Genomic DNA, 18983 nt, shown 5'->3' on the forward strand with positions numbered 1-18983 from the left:
AATTGTAGGCCAGCAGCCAAGACACTAAACCACGCTACTTTTCTGTTCCACAGACGAGGAGCCCAGACCAACTGCAGATGCTGCCTCAGCCTGGAGACGGGCATTTGTACCCAAAAGCTTGCAAAGAAGAGTTCTTCCGACTCTCTGACTTGATCTAATAAGAGAGACAAGGTTCTTCGGGGAAGTCTGATATGCCCATGTCCTTAGACCAACATGACTACAACCTAGACCCCTACCAGCAAAGGCCTTATTGTTATCCCACCCCGCACCATACATGTTGGGCTTGCTCGTCTACCTTTGTTCGGGCTGAAAAATGTAAATGGATTCTACAGACCGAAAGAATTTGCCCTGAGATTTTCCTTTGGCAGGTAACCAGTGCCTCATTCATTAGGCCTGTCGTTTGACAGAGTGTGGGGAAACAGAGGCAATTAGTCCAGTCTTTTCCCGACGCTGAATGCTATCAGATTGCCTCCCTCCAGCCCAGACTTCAGACAATTTAGAAAACTAATCAGAAAACCTCTCACATGCGTCACCTACACAAACAGCACACAGCGTGCAAAATCAGAGGCCAATCTTTAAAAACATGGAGTTAAAAAGAAAGAGAGAGAAATCCTCCTTACTTTCCAGTTGGCTCACAATAGCATTAAAAGAACAAGATGATTTCAGTCAAAAAGAGAAAGATGCAACCTTTACTCGCCTGGTATCACATCCACTTCAAAATACACACCTGCATTTTTATTTTTATTTTTGAAAAGGGCTTAAGTGCTCTGGAAACTAAAAGAAGCAGTTTATCAGCGCCTACTTCCCGGCACCCCAATTTCCTCTCCGCAGGCAGGCAGGAACTCTTTCACCTGCAGGCTCTCCGATCAGAACCAGAAGTCATCGCGGAGACGGATCTGCCTGCGCACCTGCAGAGTCAAACGATGAACGCTGATGTGCCGGAGCAGCCCGCGCGCAAGAAGTCATCTGATCCGACAAGGACCAAACGCCAGCAGGTCATGGGGTCCGTGCTGGAAGCTGCAAGCTGATTTTTTACCTGGACAGTGAAGTCTGTACTTGGATAATCTGTGCAGGTGACGTAGTCTTAGCTCAGCAAGTTAACGCGAGCAAGAGACATGAATGCAGCCACAAGGGGAGTTGGGCAGGACATGGGCAAGTGTAAAGAAGGTGGAGTTCCTCCCCCCACCGCCTTTCAGGTGACTAGGTTCAAAAAAGCAAAGTGAAAAAATGAACAAAAAAAAAAGTCACCAGTACTCTAGGGCCCAGCTTCCATCAGGATGCATCCGTCCTTAGTGAGTGAGTAAGGGCTACCCACGTTAAAGGTGCAAATTGGCAGTTATTAGCACAAAGATTAGAGCCAGAAACAGAGATGCCAAGAGGAGCAGATTTGCCAGCTTAGCTGAGAGAAGACTTCTTCCAGCGGCATTTTAGAGCCCTTCTCCATACCTTGGAGTACATACAAGATACTAAGATCACCTGGCTACATAAAGAGGCCTCCAATATGCTGGATCTAGACAACCATAAGTCTAAAACGTGGTAGGACTTCCTTTGTCCTTGCACAGTGGATACTCTAAACCAAAACCAAGTCTATCTGTGTGTAGCTCTTTGTTAGTATAGCAATTAGCATTTAAATACGGAGTTGAGAGCAACCTTTACACAGGTGCTTGGTGAATGTGCTTGCTATAGGATCGCCAAGAAGAGAAGTAGGATTAAAGAAAAGAAAAAAAAGCCACCCTGTGCACCACCTGAGGCTGTCCTCCTCCCCAGAAGTATCTGCATACCTCTGGAAACCTGGGGGTTTTGGGGCATTCAATAAGCAAGGAGGCCAACGCACATATTTCCAGAGGTGGTATTTCTATTAAGCCTCATCTGGCAAAACAGATTTCACTGGGAGCCAAGAGTGCGTCTCACCTTGGTCCAGCACACCTGCAGGATAAGATGCTGAACAAGTGAAATAGCTCATCAGTAGCATCTGAGGCAGGGAGGGAAGAGGAAAGTCCACCTCTCAAGACCCAGAGGTCTCAAGCGTTTCCCAGGTGGTAAAAGCTTGCAGTGCCTCTCTGCACAGCGAGACCCAACAGTTCCCTTCCCACATGCCACAGCCTCCAGTCCTTCCCCTGCTACACGCGCTGTGCTGATGCTCTGCAGAGGAAAGTCCCCCCAAAGAAAGGCACTTCAGAGATGCAGACTAGATCAGGTTCCTGAGCAGAAGTGCAAGTTTGACCCCGGAGGAAAGAGCACCTTGCATGAGGCTTTAAAACCAAGCCTTGTAAGCCATTCAAAACCCTGAGAAAAGGAGACACAGAAACAAAGCAGCACTGATTCCCCAAGGAGAGACTCTCTCTCTCTCTCGCTCACACGCTATGGACATAGCTTCTCAAAAGCAAGCAGAAGTCAGTCCTACATCCTTCAAAAGGACAGTCCACACAGAAAGTCGGGACATCGTTTCCACTTCTAACATTTGCTGACCCCAACCAACAAACCCTCCCCAGAGCAGGACGCATGTTGCAGATCTGAAAGAAGGAGTTTGCTTGCCTCTCAGTCTGTATTTGCTTTGCGGCCGCTTCCTGGATAAAATCTTGAGGAGACCCCTCCTCTCCATAGGGCTCCACGTCACAATCCAGCCGTTCCTCGCCTCGGCGTCCCACGATGCAGTCGCCCTCCGGCACCGGGCCGTATGCACATTAGAGCCTGTCCATGCCACTCCTGGGAGCAGGCGGCTTGCTGCTAAGTGACACAATCCCAGCCTGTCCCCCACATACCAGGGGCGAGCATAGCTGCTTCAGTCCCCGAGCACTGCTAGACGCTACAGCCTCCTAAACAGCAATGAGGAGCATCGGTACTGAGTAATTTCTGCTTCCTCCTCTGTGATGCAACAGCTAAGAAACAGCAGTTTTGCAATAGCCAATAACTTAAGCCACCAACAGGACACACACGAAAAAAAAAAGAAAAAGCTGTCTGGATATGGAAATCTGAGAACCCTGATTTCTGCCAAAAGTCTTCTGCTGTTATCAGGCACATAGATGTGTCTGTTCTTTTAATCCATGCTGTGCCTGGGTTTTTATAATGCCCTTTTCTGATCATCTACCAACCGTTTACAGATTCAAACTAAGTTGGTATAAAGCTGGGCAATAAAAAAAAAAGTCTTTTAAAGCAGCCAAAACCACAGGAAACGGTCAGTGAATACCTTCTAACTGTGATTCATAGTGGAAGAACTGATTGATGAGGATTTTTCCTGGTTCGGGTCCCTCTAGTCCTTAGCGAGCATAAGCGTCATCGATACAGGCAGGGCATGCACATGGGTGTCTGGGTGAACATAACAGGTACCATCAAATTGTCCCTAGTTTCCATATAGCAAACTTGGAGTTAAGTGCTGTGCTATATTTAGCAAGAAACAGCTGTGCTATTTCAGATCCAGCTGTGTGGATAACTGGTAATTCTGGGACTTTCTAAAGGGTGTATCTTTGGGACGCTCATCTTTATAAGGCTGGTTAACAACAGTGGCACTCCCACCGAAATCAGTACTTCTCCACCACCACATCCTAACCTCTAAAGATGGGGTGCTAGGGCTCTTCTAACCGAGTTCGAATGCTGCAATCCTTTAAGGTTTCTCTCACCCTAAAAAGACAGCCTGAGATGCCTTTCCCATGGCCTGAGGCACGGACTAAAGCTACTGGCTTACTTACTCTTGACCTTTAAAGAAATTCCACTATCAGCCAAGACGGAGACTATCTCTACGCATGCAAAGACATTAAAATGTTACGAGGGTATAGGGTGCTCCAACACGTTAGAAGAAACTTGGGGAACGAGCCTTAGCACTGCTACATACCATCTTTTTTCTCCTCTTACCATGTATTGTACAGAGCTTAGACTCAAGGGTGACTGGAAGATTAGCCAGCTACTGTGCAGCAATTGGTAAGCCATTTCCATTTCATTCAGCCCCATTTTGCGAGGGTGAAACACGTGGGGAGGCAGAGTACCAAGCAGTGAAAAGCTCCGAGGAATTGAGACTCGGCAAAGCATGCAAGACTTCCAGAACCCAACGTCAGTCCCTTGAACGGAGCATTCGAAGGGTTGATGCACACATGGACCCGTCCCCGACACCCCTTAACACACAGTCCATCCCCTGCAGAGTTCAGCTCACTCCCTTCTCAAGTCTTGATTCTTATGCACGATGCCAGACAGAGACAGGAGACTAGATTAGGTTAGTCTCAAGCTTGCTTCCAGAGGCCCTGCTTATGGAGTGCTTGGCCCACTTCAGATCTCCTTCCAGGACCGGGCATTTTATGCACATAATGCCAGACTGCCTGAGAGTTGTATACATACCACTTTAGCAGCAGTGCCAATCTACCAACAAGTGTCTGCTTATTTAAGGCACGGGTGTCAGCCTCTCCCCAGGCTGGATCCAGACTGTGGGGCCCCTCCCGGGCTGGATCCATAGGGCCAGTGGCAGCTGTGACCGGTCCTGGGACAGTGTTGGGGATTCGCCAGGCACAGGGCAAGCGAGGGCTGTAGCAGCACAGCCCTCATGCCACAAACAGCCAAGCCTTGCAGGGTCCAGGGACCCTCAAGTCTGCAGCAGACCCTGCCCCCAAAACTTAACACTGCAGCAGGCCGGATGGGATGGATCTGCAAGGCTGCATCTTTGACATCTCCTATTTAAAGCACCTGCACTATCCCAGGATTTGGCAGTGGAGGAAACCCACAATGTCAGGCAAACTGATTTAGCCCTCGCTAATATGAAAATGCTTCGTGTTGTACAGCTCCTAATTCTGCTTGCCCAGTCTTCCCCGTCTACCTCACTCACTGTGCAATTTATGAGTGTGTTGTCTCTCGTTACCCCAGTTCAGCCCATCTTCTCATGCCAGCGATTCCTAGTCGGGGCAGCAGGCCATCCCAGTCCCTCTAGAGGGTTTTATGGCCCCATCCCAGAAACATTTCTATTTAGCTAAAGTTTTCTGGCAGCAAGAGTTTGTGGGGGTTTTGGCACCACTCAACATACCGCACACAAGACATGCATTTCCTTCACAGGTGTTATAGGAAACGGGCCCAACTCAAACACTTGGGCTTGTCTACCTAAGGAAATCAATCACCATAAGGGAAAAAAAAAAAAGTAGACCGATTCCCTAGGACTATGCCAGTCAACTTCCCTGCCTAGATAATTTCTATTGGGTAGATGAAGAAAATAAAAGAAGAATTTAGACATGAAGCAGAGAGCAATGGAAGAGGAAAAGCAGCTGAAGGAGAGGTTTCAAAGAAAAATCCAATGCTTTACAGTGGCTGTAACTGAATAAGACAGGGCTGACGTGTTAGCAGCAGCATTAACGGTAACTTCATCTCCCAGTTTGGTTGAGCCGAGTAATTGGAAAAACAGGGAAGCCAGGTTGTAGTACAAGTAACGTTGTCCTGGATGGGGTGGTGTGCTAGGCGGTACACAGATGTTGGCAGCGTAAGAAAGACGGGATATTCTAGATTGTGGGGTAGCGTGGAAAGACTTCATGCACAGACCAACTACAGACACTTCCTGAGCCCGACAAAGGGCGTTTGTGCCCGAAAGCTTGCTAAGAAAAGTTTTTTCCAACTATTTGAGTTGGTCTAATAAAAAGATACCAGATTTACCCGAAGAACCTTGTCTGCCCATGTACTTGGGCCAAGATGGCTACACCCTTGAAAGACTTTGTGAACACTTTGAATTCTAAATTTACGTTTATTTTAATAATGGCCAACGTTGCCATTCTTAACGCAAAAGCAGGTCTCAGTCCTGGACTTTAGGGTCAGCTATGGAGTTTGAAATAATTCAGACCACGGGTTGCGATTCAGGCGCCATCTCCATTTCTTAGCAACGGAACAGCATTGGCAAAAGCGTTCGACTTCACTACAACCTTCTCCAGCGGTTTAATTGGCTGCCTCTACCAGGAGATTTATTTGTGGAGTGTTACATTATTGTCTGGCTTCTTTTGCGACCGGGGCCAAACATTTCTTTGATTCATGGAGGAAAGATTCGGCAGACAGGCGACGTTATCCCTTCCTGGGAAGTACAAACAGGCAGAGAGTACAAGGGAAGGTCACGAGTTGCAGAGAGCACGTGGTTTGGACCCAACTGTTTAGACACAACTCTTGCAAGAAGGGACGCAGCCAATGCAGCTCGGTCCAAGATTTCAAGTCTCCACTGAAAAAATTCAAACTGGTATTTCCTGAATTATTGCAGCTGCCAGTCATTCAAAGATAAAAATAAGCAAGTGCACAGACGGACTGTCCAAAATATTAGAGGCACCAGTTCATGTACAGTGGACTGCATATTAAAGTAAGATTATATTAAAATATACCTATATGCACAAGGTGCAATGCCACCCATGTGATATCATTCCTCCCACCCTAATCCAAACCCGTGTCCTGAGGCTTCACCGTGCACTGCAAGTGAAGGGATAGACACTTCCATGGTGATCGGCTGGTCCCTCCTCTCCCCTACCAGCCCCCTGAACGGGTGCGGACACAAACTCAGACACCGATATTAAGGCCCTGAGCTCCAATAGCTTCTTCTTTGGTCTTTTTCGGGGTCTCTAGGAGCAGCTGAATGGAGACCAAGCCCATTATAGCAAGGATTAGGCGGCTCTAGCTGGGTCACATCCCAGGCACCGAGCGGTGCAGAGCTGCTTGATCCTCTGAGAACATTGCAAGACCAAAACACTCCTTCAGACACTTGGCTAGGTGGCAATTTAAGACAGATGGGGGTGCAAGATTGCCTGTGACTAAAGACAACTGTATATAACTGTACACACCTAGCACAGTGGATCCCTTGCGTAGCTGCATTAGAGGCCTTGGAATCGCAGTCACTGCCATTTGCACACTGTTCAAGAAGGAGAGAGAGAAGAAAAAGAAAGAAAAAGGAAAAGAAAACCCACAGCAAAGTTGTTCTTTTCCTATATGCTTCTTGGGGGATTTTCCAATACAAATCTTGACACAAATCAAAAGTTAACATGTTAAATATTGCCAAGAGTAGCTTGCTAGTCTCCGGATTATTATTATTTTTTTAAATCTCTTGTTGTTTAAAGAAAGAGCCAAGAAACATGAGAAGTGGGGAGGTGGGTGGGTGGATGGGGTGAGATTCCCCTCCCCAGCCCCACTTCTTTAGGAAAGCTGGCTTGCACTTTACAGAGTCCAGCTGAGTAGGTTACAGGTAGAAGCAGTTAAGCAAGCCTTCCTTAAGTATTTTGCACACAGATGTGCTAAACCACTTGGAGATCATTCAAGCAGCTGCCAGACAGGGCCCTGCACCAATCTGGAATCGCCGAGTCCTTCAGCACTTGGCTCTGCATTATGAACACGTTGCAGCAGTAAGAAGCATTTTACAAAGTATGAGGCAGGCTAGTTAGAGACAGTCACGAGTAAGAAATGGTTAAAAAAAAAAGAATAGATATAATATATTACCCACACACACACACACACACACACACACACACACACACAGAGATAAAATAGTATATTCATATATACACATATTCAACCATCTTAGCAGCACGTGGCAGGGAGAGGGTTACCTTTCACGAGCTTAGGAAATATTGCTGTAGCATGCAAGATCTGATTTGGCATCGAGCTAGACACCCACCGCTCCTAATGACTTCAAACGAGAGGAAAGGGCACTCAGCATCTCTCCAGGTCAGGCCTCCTACTGAAGAGATGCTTTGTTTTCAGTGAAAGCGCTAAGCCTCTTACTTAGGGGTTATCGAGTGTTCACAATAAGTGTAAACTCTAAAATATCAAAGCCAGGGAGTAGAAGACAAAGAGAGTCAAGTGGGTTGAAGAGTACAGAGTAACGGCCTCCCGTCTCTGGGGGACAGCTCACTTCCGACTCGGGAGCTCAGATACGAGCACATCTGGAATTATTCTGCCCCTCGTTCTCATTTGCCCGGTACCAAAATAGATATTTGAGTAGGAGGACCATACAAGAACCCAGAGAGGCAGCTACTGTACAGCATAGCAAGTCTAACAGCCTGAAAACACCCATTTTCCAAGTCTGAGGGTTATCAGGGGTTAAGCCAGATGAGAAGCAAAAATTCAGAACAAGGTGCGCTAAAACTTGTGCGAAGAAGTGCATACATTAGTATTGGTCACGCGTTACCTACTATCAGACAATGCCATTGGTCTCTCGCATGTTTTGAACTGCACAATTGTGTAGCAAAAGCACCCCCCTTACCCCCATGTAGACAGCAAAGAGGGCATGTGGGTGAGAAACCAGAGAAATAGGGCAGGACAGAGGTCACCTAGTTCAACCCCCTGCCTGAGACAGGATCAACCCTATCCAAACCTTTGGATTTCCCCACCTTTCCTTTTGTCAACTCAAAACCTTGATCTTTTATCATTGCTCTCTAAATGGTTACGGTAGATGCAGGCTTCAGAGACTCCTAGACATTTGTCGAGCGTCAGGGTGTTTCCACAGCTGCGCTGGACAGTCCAAGCCAGAGGAGTTTCCATCGTTCCTCCTTGGTGACATTTTCACAGCCTCTTTCCGTCCCTCCTGTAACTGCGTAAGCGTCCTGCCGTTGCTTTCTATTCAACTCAAATTGTTCTTATTCCTCATTATGCTTCTTATGTGCCGCGTCAGCCTACGGACTGCACCTCTGTGCCTAAACTCTTGTATTCATGCGGCAGTCTAAGCCAGTTGGCCCCGACTCCAGCTATACACGCTGAACACCTCTATAGAGACCACAGGAAAGTAGGGCTGGAAGGGGCCTCACAAGGTCATCTAGTCCAGCCCCTGCTCAACCCAGGATCATCCCTGACTAAACCGCTAAGCCATCCCAAGTCCAGTGTCTGTCCAACCTGAATGTTTCCAGGGATAGAGAGTCGACAGCTTCTCTAGGTAGCCTGCCTCAATGCTACCCCGAAGTCAGAGTCAGAAGCCTCCGACCTAGGTTTCCTCTGCTGCAGTCCAAGCCTTCTCTCTAAGCCTCGTTCCCTACAGCCAATCTCCATCCCCTCAAACTGCCCTTCAGGTATTTGAAGGCACCACATGGGACATTAGATCAGGGTCTGGGAGACCAGACCTATGACAAAAGGCTGCAAGAACTAGGGTAATCTAGTCTGGAAAAGAGAAGACCATGGGGAAGATTTGATAACAGTCTGCAAATACCCACCAGGTTGATTATAGAGAAGATGGAGATGGGCTTTTCTTTGTGGCCGTAGGGGACAGGACGAGGAGCAGCGGGCCCAAGCTACAGCAGGGGAAATTGGGGTTGGAGATTAAGAGGCACCTCCACTAGGAGGGTGGTCAAGCATTGGAGTAGGTTGCCTGGAGAAACCCTGCAATCTCCAGCCTTGGAAGTTTAAGAGCAGGTTAGGCAGGCGCTTTGCTGGGGTGGTTTAGTCAGGGATAATCCTGGCTTGAGCCGAGGGCTGGACTAGGTGACTTGCGAGGTCCCTTCCAGCTCTGCTTTCTCATGCACCTAAGCGTGCACCCTCCCTGCCCTCCAAAACGCCTTTCAAGGCCCAGCAACAGGAGCTTCTGGTGCTGCCGCCTGCTCTGTGCACAAGTCAACAGCTTCAGCCTCCGGGGCTGGCAGGCCAGTGTCTTTTCCCAGGAACCAAATAACCCTCACTTTGGGATGCTTGGATGAAGAGAAGTCCCCACCGAGTTTTGCGGTTAACAGGGGTACCAGGCTGATCAGGGGCATCTGGACCTTTCCCAGATTAGTTAATAAATGGGCAAGTGATTTGGAATAGGACACAGACCAGAAGCTAGTCTAGTTGGTAGTGAATTTGCACACGAGTCAGAACTAGCCCGGGCCCTGTAGCACGTGAAATGGAGAGCTCCAGCTCACTGAACTCGGAGCCTCTCGCAGGGTCATCCTCAGCCTGTGCTTCAGAAACATCTGGCTGGTTACCAGTCCTCCCCCATTTTCCTCATGCTAAATTACATTAATAGCTACCAAAAGGGTATACAATTTCCTAACCCTAATTTTCCACATAAGCAATTGCTGTATCCATTACATGGCCAGTCTACAGTCACAAGGGGGAGAGTTTTTCAACTACGAAGGGGAAGGGGGTTCATAACACTCTTCCATTAACGCATGATCCTCCTTAGAAAGCCAGAAGTCTTGAGCTATGCAATTTGACAGAACTGACAGCAAATAACACTGTAGGGAGAAAAAAAGAGGAATTCAGACTCCAGGACTTGCCACCACTCATCATAACCAAGTTCTCCTTCATTTTAAAAATAGCTTAAAAACCATACTGCCTTTTCATAAGGGTCAATGGGCCAGATACTCATATAACAAAACAAAAATGAAGTCAGTGAGTTATGCCAGCAGAGAACAAGTTTTATATGGGCAAAAAAATGCCTATAGCCCTGGAATATAGTAACTCCTATTAATTAGGCTGGTAATAATCAAGAGAGGCGAGTACCAATTACTAACAGAGGAAACAAGCACTCTCAGAGTCAGACTGCATGAAGTTATCAAAAGATGAAGATGAATGAGCGTTCCACATTCAGGAACAACTCGAAGGCACGGCTTGTCTACGCAAAGGGATTTCACGGTACTTCAATACAGAAAAGCCACATATTACGCCGTATTTAAATATTAGAGGGTCCTGCGAGCATTTGGGTTTGCAGAGAGGAGTTTTGGTTAAAAGAGCATGCTGCAGTCAATGGGCTACTCAGCTTTGAAGTCCACTTTGGGGTAGGATTTTGAAAACTGGTATTCAGAAGCCTTTTAAGAACACCAGCGGCATAGAAAAAATGAGTTTTGATCTTTCCTAAATCCACCGCCTCCAGAAATACACTGCAGTTATAATGGGTTAGAGATCTTGATCAACATGGGCTTTTTAAATGTGAAGACCCTCAAAATTGGAATAGTTAAAAAACCAAAAGAAAGACAATTCAGAGACGACACTGTTTCCAAATACAAGAATTCACAACTGCTCTTGGCATTGAAGTTTTCAGACTAGAGTCGTTCCACCACGCAGTCACTCGTCACAAAGGGGCGGCACACGCCGAACTCATCAAGACAGGTGTGCTTAAGAAAGGGCATGGCTTTGGGAAGCTTTTCTTTTGTGGGGCGGGGAAGATGCAGTTTCAGCACCTAAAACCATTCAAATTCCAGAGTCGCCAACTCTCACGGAAGAAGTCTCGAGATGGTGCGTGTGCGGGGAAAGGAAGAGAGGCACGTTGCAACTTCTTGAGCCAACCTATACAGATGTATGGCTATTTGAAGAGTCCCTCTATTTTCCTTTAAGTCACTGGGGGCGGGGGTGGACATGCAACACCATGGGCACCCTCACATGAAGCTGGTCAGTAAAGGAGAAGATTTTGGTTTCAACTTTTCAAAAAGTTTCTAAAAAGAAAAAAGCTCTCTGTATTTGAATGAGTTGGCAACACAAAAGCCCTAAATCTGGTTCAGAAGACAAGACGTTTCTCTTCCTTGCAATGAAAGATGCCTGCTGGGGCTGTTTCAACTCCCAGAAAGGCATATTTCCACAGGTGCCATCATCAGGCCTCACCTTGGATTTAAAGAAAAGAAAAATACAGGTTCCAGCTGAGCACGTTCACAGAAATCACAGGAACAGCGCCCTGCTGGCCGTGCCCATCGACCAGGCAGAGTTTTAGAAGCGTAAGGGTCCTTTTAGTAACATTTCTTATATCATGTCAGTCAACCTGGTCTGAAAAATGTGAAAGAAGAATGGGGGACAGACACGGCGACACGCAGAACCGTATCCTGCTCTTCCTGAATAACTCCCCCAAAACAGGTCATAATGAAAAGAAAAATCCTTTTGAGAATGGGCAGGATCTAAAACTGAATCTTCCACATCCCCACGCCCTCCAACTATTTTGTCAAGCAAAAGAGGAAGAAGCTCTCTTAATCTGGCTGCTTCCCCCCCACCCCAAAAAAGGATCTCTATATATCAAGCAAACTCATCTGTGGAACAAGTTAATCTTACAAGCGCCCCTATATAGGTTTCAGGCATAAAATGTATGGTTTTTGGCCAAAACGTGGAGCTCTTCCTTAGTTAGCTGACTGAATATGACCAGCTGATTTGCTAAGAGTTACATGGCTCATTATTAACAGGAGAACAGCACAGGTTTCTGGAGAGAATTCATACCGAATACTACCGGGAAATGAAAACACATGCCCCTAGTAGCACTTCGACACAATCGGGGCTTAGCATGGGAACAGTGTTTGAATTCCCCTACGCAGGCACATTTGCCCGCTCGAGCTGTACTCGTGCAGGAATCGAGGGGCGGTCTGCCCTCTTGCACCTGACACTTCTTTACAGATTCGTGACCTTTCCTTTCATCCAAAGGGGCAGACAAGCATCTCTCCTGGGTGTCTCTTGAAGGCGGGTGCTAGCCAGCAGCCTTCCCGATTCCAGAGGGGACGCAGAGATAACGACTCGAATCTGCGTTGAGTGGCGGAGCTCAGAGAGGCTTGTTGCCTCTGGGACCGGACACGAGCTGGTCTGCTTAGCAATCAGCCCAACTCAGCCAACCTGCCCAAAGCAACGGTAGCAACTTGTTACGCGCGGTCACCCGGCGCATTGAGAGCGACAGCGAGCCAGAGGCCGGCTGTGATCACCCTCCCATGCCTCACAACAGCAGCCACCTGCCAGGTCTACAGGGCCCAGGACTCCCCCGGCTGCTTAGACCTCCTGCGAAATACAGCTTTGCTTCTACCTCTAGAAACACGAGCGAGTCTACTTCTTCCAGGCCTGCGACCTCATCCTGAAGTCACATATTACTCACTCTCTTCCCTACCTGCAACACCACTAAAGGGAAGCACCCTGCCCACCTATACTGTCCCCTTCTCCCAAAATCAGGTGCAACTCATGCTTCCAGTTAGAGCTTTTAGTGCTGCTTGTCACACCTCAGTCCTGCCACCACACTCAAGTCTAGCCCTTCATTTGCTTTGTTTCTCATCTTGGAGAGGAGAGGGGCTCCGCGTTTTTAAATGCACGTGGAAAAGTTAGAGGGGGTCCAGAGGTAGGCGAAGGGAAAGATAAAGGGCTTGGAAAGTAAGGCATGGAGGAAGAGGATGAAGGAGCTAAGCACGTCCAGCTGGAGGCAGAGGTGCTCAAGAGGGGACATGAAGTTGCAGCAAAGTAAGTGTAGATTGGATTTCAGGAAAAGCTTCTTCACCGTTACAGCGAGGAGGTGGCACCAGGAACAGGACTTCCCAGCGCTGCACATGATCACGAAGAGTTTGGACGGCTACTGGTTGGGGATGGTCTAGGCAGAGCTATGCCCGTGTACCACACATATTGGTATTTACCAGGCTTCTGGGCTTTGCCGTTTACTGCATGGGGCTGGGAAGGAAAAACCGCCCTCTTGCCTTGAGCTACGTCAACGGAGGTTTTTTAAGCCTTCCTCAGAGGCCTTGGGTGTTGGCTGCAGCCAATGCCGGGGATTTTGACTGGGCTGTGCCAATGCTCCTGCCGGGACCTAAAGCTGGAGGATCTTGACCCTCTGCTCAGGGTCAGAGCAATTGTCATATCCGGGGTCTGCTCATGCTCAGATTGGTATGGTGGGGGAGGGGGTAGGTATTTGCCTTCCTCTGTAGCGGGGTGGGAAGCGTGGCCTTCCTCCTGGGAGCTCTTGAGCGCACACCGACAGCCTTTGCAGCAGCAGGACGTTAGCTCCCGTGGTCCCCCTGCTTTACTCGTGGCAGGTTCAGGTGTGACGTCTTGTGTTGCAGGGCTGACGGTGTCATTTTACTAACAGGGTGGACAAAGAATGGCTGTGGGATGGTTTGGATAGGGATGAACCTACCTCGGGCAGGGGTTTGGACTCGATGACCTATGGAAACCCCTTCCAGCCCCACTTCTCTACAATGCTATGAAGCCCGACCCCGCACGGCTGGTTGCGTAGCCTCGTGTTCTTTGCAGTCCGCAGCGCTCCCCCTTTTCCTCACGTCCCTTGCTGCGATCTTGTGGTCGGAGCAGGAGACCAAGAGTGACAGTTGCCCCCCTTCCTCCATCCAGTTTCCAAGCCAATATAAACTGTTCACACAGCCAAGCATGCATCCCTCATGAGCACCATCATCTGAAACCGTAAGAATGGCACTTACCCCGCCCCTAAATCATTTCCTTGCGTTCGGGCGGTTAGATCCAGATAAACATCCCTGTGGTTCAGGTTCAGGCCCTGCTCCGCTAGAGTTTCCCTGGAGACTCTAATCAGCGAAGTCTCTCATTTTACCGACAGCCCGGAGTACAACGTCCCCTCCACTGCAGCAAGAGACCGGGCAGGAATGGTGCCATTTGGACTAAGAGACCCGGTCCTTTTGACTGGCCAAAAACTGCTATTATCAGCTTGGTTCTTATAATCGCCCTTCCCCATGGAAAGACATCATCACAGGCATGCAGCACAGCAAGACGCGAGCCAGTGCTTGTGGCCATATCGAGGACATGGGTTACAGCCAACACGGAGCAGCCCCTCTTCAAGGGCTGCCCATTTTTGGAGAGCCAAGTCCAGGAACTTACCAGTGGGTTAGAGGTTTGCAACCCAAGATGAGCTGCTTCTCCATCAAACAAGCCAAAAAACACACCACCACAACATGCAGGCTTTGAAGCAGACCTTTCCGGGTCCCCTCCCCTACGAGGTCCCCCGGCATGCTGACTTCTAACACAGCAAGAGCACACACAGCAAGCAATTTACCTGCAACATCCTTTTTTGGAGTCTCAGACAAACTGGACATCCAAACTTCAAAGTCCAGGAAGAAGGCAGCAGGAAAATAAAGAAGCGTTAGAGAAACAAGCAAGCAGTTTCAACGTGTTCATGATAACAGTTATCGTTTACAATCGCTACCCCTTTTTAAAAATCCACCCCCACCAAATCACCTTCTCCAATGACAGACAGAGTCAAGGCCCCAGAAGTGATACCAGCTCAACAAGGATTTATCTATTAGTTAAACTGCAGTTTATAAAACTTCTTGTGAGCCAATGCTGGTCAGATGAATAGCTCTTCATAAAGTCCAAAACCTCGCACGCAAATCTCAGTCATTCCAAATAACGAGATTCAAGGCACAATTATAACCAGGGAAAATCCCAGTCGAGTTGCATGGGAAAGTTTTGACCCATTAGGTCGCAGTCCTGCAAACAATTATACATGATTGTAACTTCACTGTTGTAAGTAAGGTACTGAGGCCAACAGAACCACTTGCAGCGGGAGCTCAGGACATGAATAAGTGCTTTCAGGATCACATCCTTGGACTTTTGTTACCTTGGGAGAGAATTAAGGGAGAAAGCACCTAAACAGATTTAAATCTCAAGCTGTGAGCAGAAGTTACATTCCTTAGGAAGTGAATAAGTAACAGAAAGCCAGTAGATGGGCAAAAAAAGGTATAACCGCCTTACAAAAAGTTACGAGATTTATGCCCCATTACAGAGGGAAGAAAGGTTTCTTCTAGGATGGTGGGGGCAGTAACAGCATTTTTAAAAAGGTGCATATCTGGTTAGAAAACATGGAAAGTTTATTTTTAACATCAGTAAGTTTATTCCCGGACTAGGCATTTGCTGTCCATGAAGTCGGGTTAAACAAGAACTAGGGTCTCAGACACGCTGCTCCCTGGGAAGAAGGACCCACACCAAAAACCAAACCCCTTGCTCCCACCAACTTAACACAGCTTCCAGTATGTCCAGGATGCCACACACCAAAGTGGAACACCAGGCGATATTTTTATACACTGGACTGCTAAAAGCATATACATTTCTATATGATATATTATTTGTTACTTCTGTTTGACAGCCAGCAAGACATTGTCCAACCACTTGAAGGAGACATAAGCTAAGTGCATTAGGGGGACTGATCTGTTCAACTGGTGGTTATTGTTTAGATCCACAGGATAAATATATTTGCCTTTTCTTTCATGAGACACACAAATGGCTCCTTGTCCGTGCCAGCAATTCCTTAGTTATAGACCATGGTGCATAAGCAGCTGCTTTCAAGTATTTTGCAGCTGAAAGAATAAGGTTAAAAAAAATCCAGCCAAATACACTGCATTTCCTCAGTAAGGATCTCCAAAATTTCCTCTGCAACACTTTTGCAAAGGGTCTATTTTTCCATTTGGCCAGGATAGAGCCAAAGGCACATGGGGCATTTTTACATGGATTACAGGACACGGCACCGGGCGCTTTAATTAGCAAGCCACGCTAATTAAAAAAGCACCTGTGCATCATGTGTATTCATGTTGCTGTGCATCCCTATGCTGGGGGAAAAAAATAAAAATAAAAATAGTGGTGGGACGCTTTGAGTGAAAGCTCATTGAACGGGTTTTATTTCAAAGCGTCCCACTGCCATTTTTTCAGCGTGGAGACACTGAGGCCCGTGATGCAGAAGCTGCCGGAGCGTGTCAATTTTCACGTTCCAGCAAACTCGATTAACCAAGTCTACTCTGACACGCTAGATTTCCAACACGTCAGAGCAGGCTCCACGTACGTGTACAGGAGCCCAGAGAGCTTCGGCTGCTTGCTGAAGGTTGGCGAGTTCTCAGTGACACCCTTCCCTGCCCCCAAATCAACTGCCAAACTCACTTCTCCAGTATGTGCCCTTCGCGGCAGAATATAAAGCTCATTAGAGGGACAGCAAAGCAAAACCGGTGCCGTCCTCGGGTCCAAGCTTGACCTAGACGCTGCATGCGGTGCACAAAGCACCCAGGATGTGATGGCACACAGCCAGCCTAGGACCTGTGCTGCCTCCTGCAGCCACCCCAGTGTGAGCACCACGTGCAGCACGAGTCCTGGACCAGCTGGAGCAAGCACTGCATATGCTGGATCTGGCAAGTGAAGGTGGCAGAAAGGGAGGTTTGTGGATCCAGGGTGGCTTGGAGCCAGCCACGCACCATTCATCTAGCCTGCGAGGCAAGTTTGACACCCCTATGGCATCAACTGTGGGTTACTTTTTACGATCAGGGTATACGGACACCAATTTGATTGCATTTATTTGGTTGTTTTAGATTACTAGTTTTTGCATATGCTCCCAGCAACACCATTAAGAAGCCAGTAGACAAGGCTCTTCCCATGACAACATTCAGGTTGCTCCCAAGGAGAGGGTTATTATTCTGTTGTCTAAATATCTAAAGCAGAAATTCTATTAAATCCAGAGACTTGGGGAGGGAGCAGGATTGCAGTCAGAGCTTGCTCCATGCCAAGCTGGCACCAAAGGACTGAAACAGCCAAGGATGAAAAATATTTGGAATAAGCTCTCGTTAGACACTTCCTTATGGCTCTATTGGATCCATCTGCTCAAGCAGGGAGAAAGCATTTAATGGAAGTCACTTGGTGGTGCTGATTTCAGCAGTAAGAATTGGGACGTAACCAAGGATCTTGCACAAATATATATATTAGACACACACACACACACACACACACACACACACACACACACACACACACGAGTCCAGTTTGCTAGCACCATGTGCTTATGTAAAAACAAAAAACCCAAAACCCATACATTTCTTAACAAAGCAAATTTTCCTCCTGTCACCAGCAGCTGATCCAAGCCTATGTGCAAAAGGAAATTCGAGAAGCAGCTGGCAAGTAACACCAGCGGGTATCTTGCATTCCCAACCAAGAGAGAAAAGCATGAAGGAGGACCAGCGATTCTCATCCGACAGGGCTCGGCAGCAGTTGGACACAGATGAGCGTGCAGCTGAAGACGACAGCTAGACTAGCTCAGCTGCTCCGGCACAGCACATCTGCTTAGCATTAGGCTTCCTTCTTGGGGGAGATTTTTTTTTATTATTATTTTTAGTCCAGGACGTTTAAGCTCTAATTGCTCCCAGCTTCTGAAGCCTCCCCCAACAAATAACAATAAAAATATCAGAGCCCGTGGTGATGTCCGCTGCCTCACAAAGGGTTCACTAAGGGTGTTGGAGAGGGCGGGAGGGAAGGAGGTCAGGAGGCCCCTGAAGCATGCTCCAACTGTGCTAGCGACGCACAAAAGCTTTAAAACAAATAGCGCAGGGTTTCCCTGTTTTACTGGAGCTCTGCACGGGGCTCGGAGTTGGTTTCCAGTGGGGGCTGCTAATGGTTAAAGACCCCCATGAACTCGCACCCGCTTCCTGCCTCTCCACCTCCCCCTCTTATGGAGCCGAAAGCCAGTTGGGCTCCAAAGTCCTCTGGAAAGAACCACTGTTTGGGAGGGAAATTAAAGTTGCGTGCTGAAGCCACTCCTAATATAGCCTGGACCCAATCCTACTTCCCGCCCCGTTCAAATCCTTACAAAATCAGCAGGAAGGGATTCCAGTTGGGATCAGATCAGGCCCCTTCGATAAGTCTCATGTAAAACCACCGCATGAATCGGAAACAAAAACACTGCGATGTGCAGCAGCAGCTCTCGAGGAGCATGATGATTGCTGATGATACCAAAATTTGGGGTGAGGTGGGCACGTTAGCAGGGAGGGAAAGACTGCAGAAAGACCTGGATAGGTTGCAGGGGTGGGCTAACAAAAACAGGATGAGTTTCAATACTGATAAGTGCAGGGTGCTGCACGTGGGCAGTAGTAACCGGCAGCACACTTATAAGATGGGAAACTCCCTTCTTGAGAGCACGGAGGCAGAAAGGGATCTTGGTGTCATCGCTGACTCCCAGATCAACGTGGGCCAACAGTGCGAGGTCACGGTCGGCAGGGCTAACCGGACCCTATCGTGCATCCACAGGTGCATCTCAAGCAGGACCAAGGAGGTGATCCTCCCCCTCTACACAACACTGGTCAGGCCGCAGCTGGAGTACTGTGTCCAGTTCTGGGCGCCCCATTTCAAGAGGGATGTGGACAACATCGAGAGGGTCCAGAGGAGGGCCACCCGCATGATCCGGGGACAGCAGGGCAGACCCTATGAGGAAAGGCTACGGGACCTGAACCTGTTCAGCCTTCACAAGAGAAGGCTGAGGGGGGACCTGGTGACCGTCTATAAACTCACTAGGGGGACCAGAAGGATTTGGGGGAGACCTTGTTTCCCCTAGCGCCCCCCCGGATTACAAGGTACAAAGGGCAACA

General features: G+C 48.2%; 1 protein-coding gene across 1 annotated transcript in view; it reads right to left on the minus strand.

Annotated features, from left to right (window-relative positions):
- SH3PXD2A (SH3 and PX domains 2A) overlaps positions 1-18983 on the minus strand; it is a 304812-nt gene that overhangs the window by 83298 nt on the left and 202531 nt on the right. Inside the window, 1 exon segment of the mRNA XM_025201204.1 lies at positions 14645-14689. Within this exon segment, the coding sequence (XP_025056989.1) occupies positions 14645-14689 (45 nt within the window).

The sequence above is a fragment of the Alligator sinensis genome, unplaced genomic scaffold, assembly GCF_000455745.1.
Source record: "Alligator sinensis unplaced genomic scaffold, ASM45574v1 scaffold61_1, whole genome shotgun sequence".
In the NCBI taxonomy this organism is placed as follows: Eukaryota; Metazoa; Chordata; order Crocodylia; family Alligatoridae; genus Alligator; species Alligator sinensis.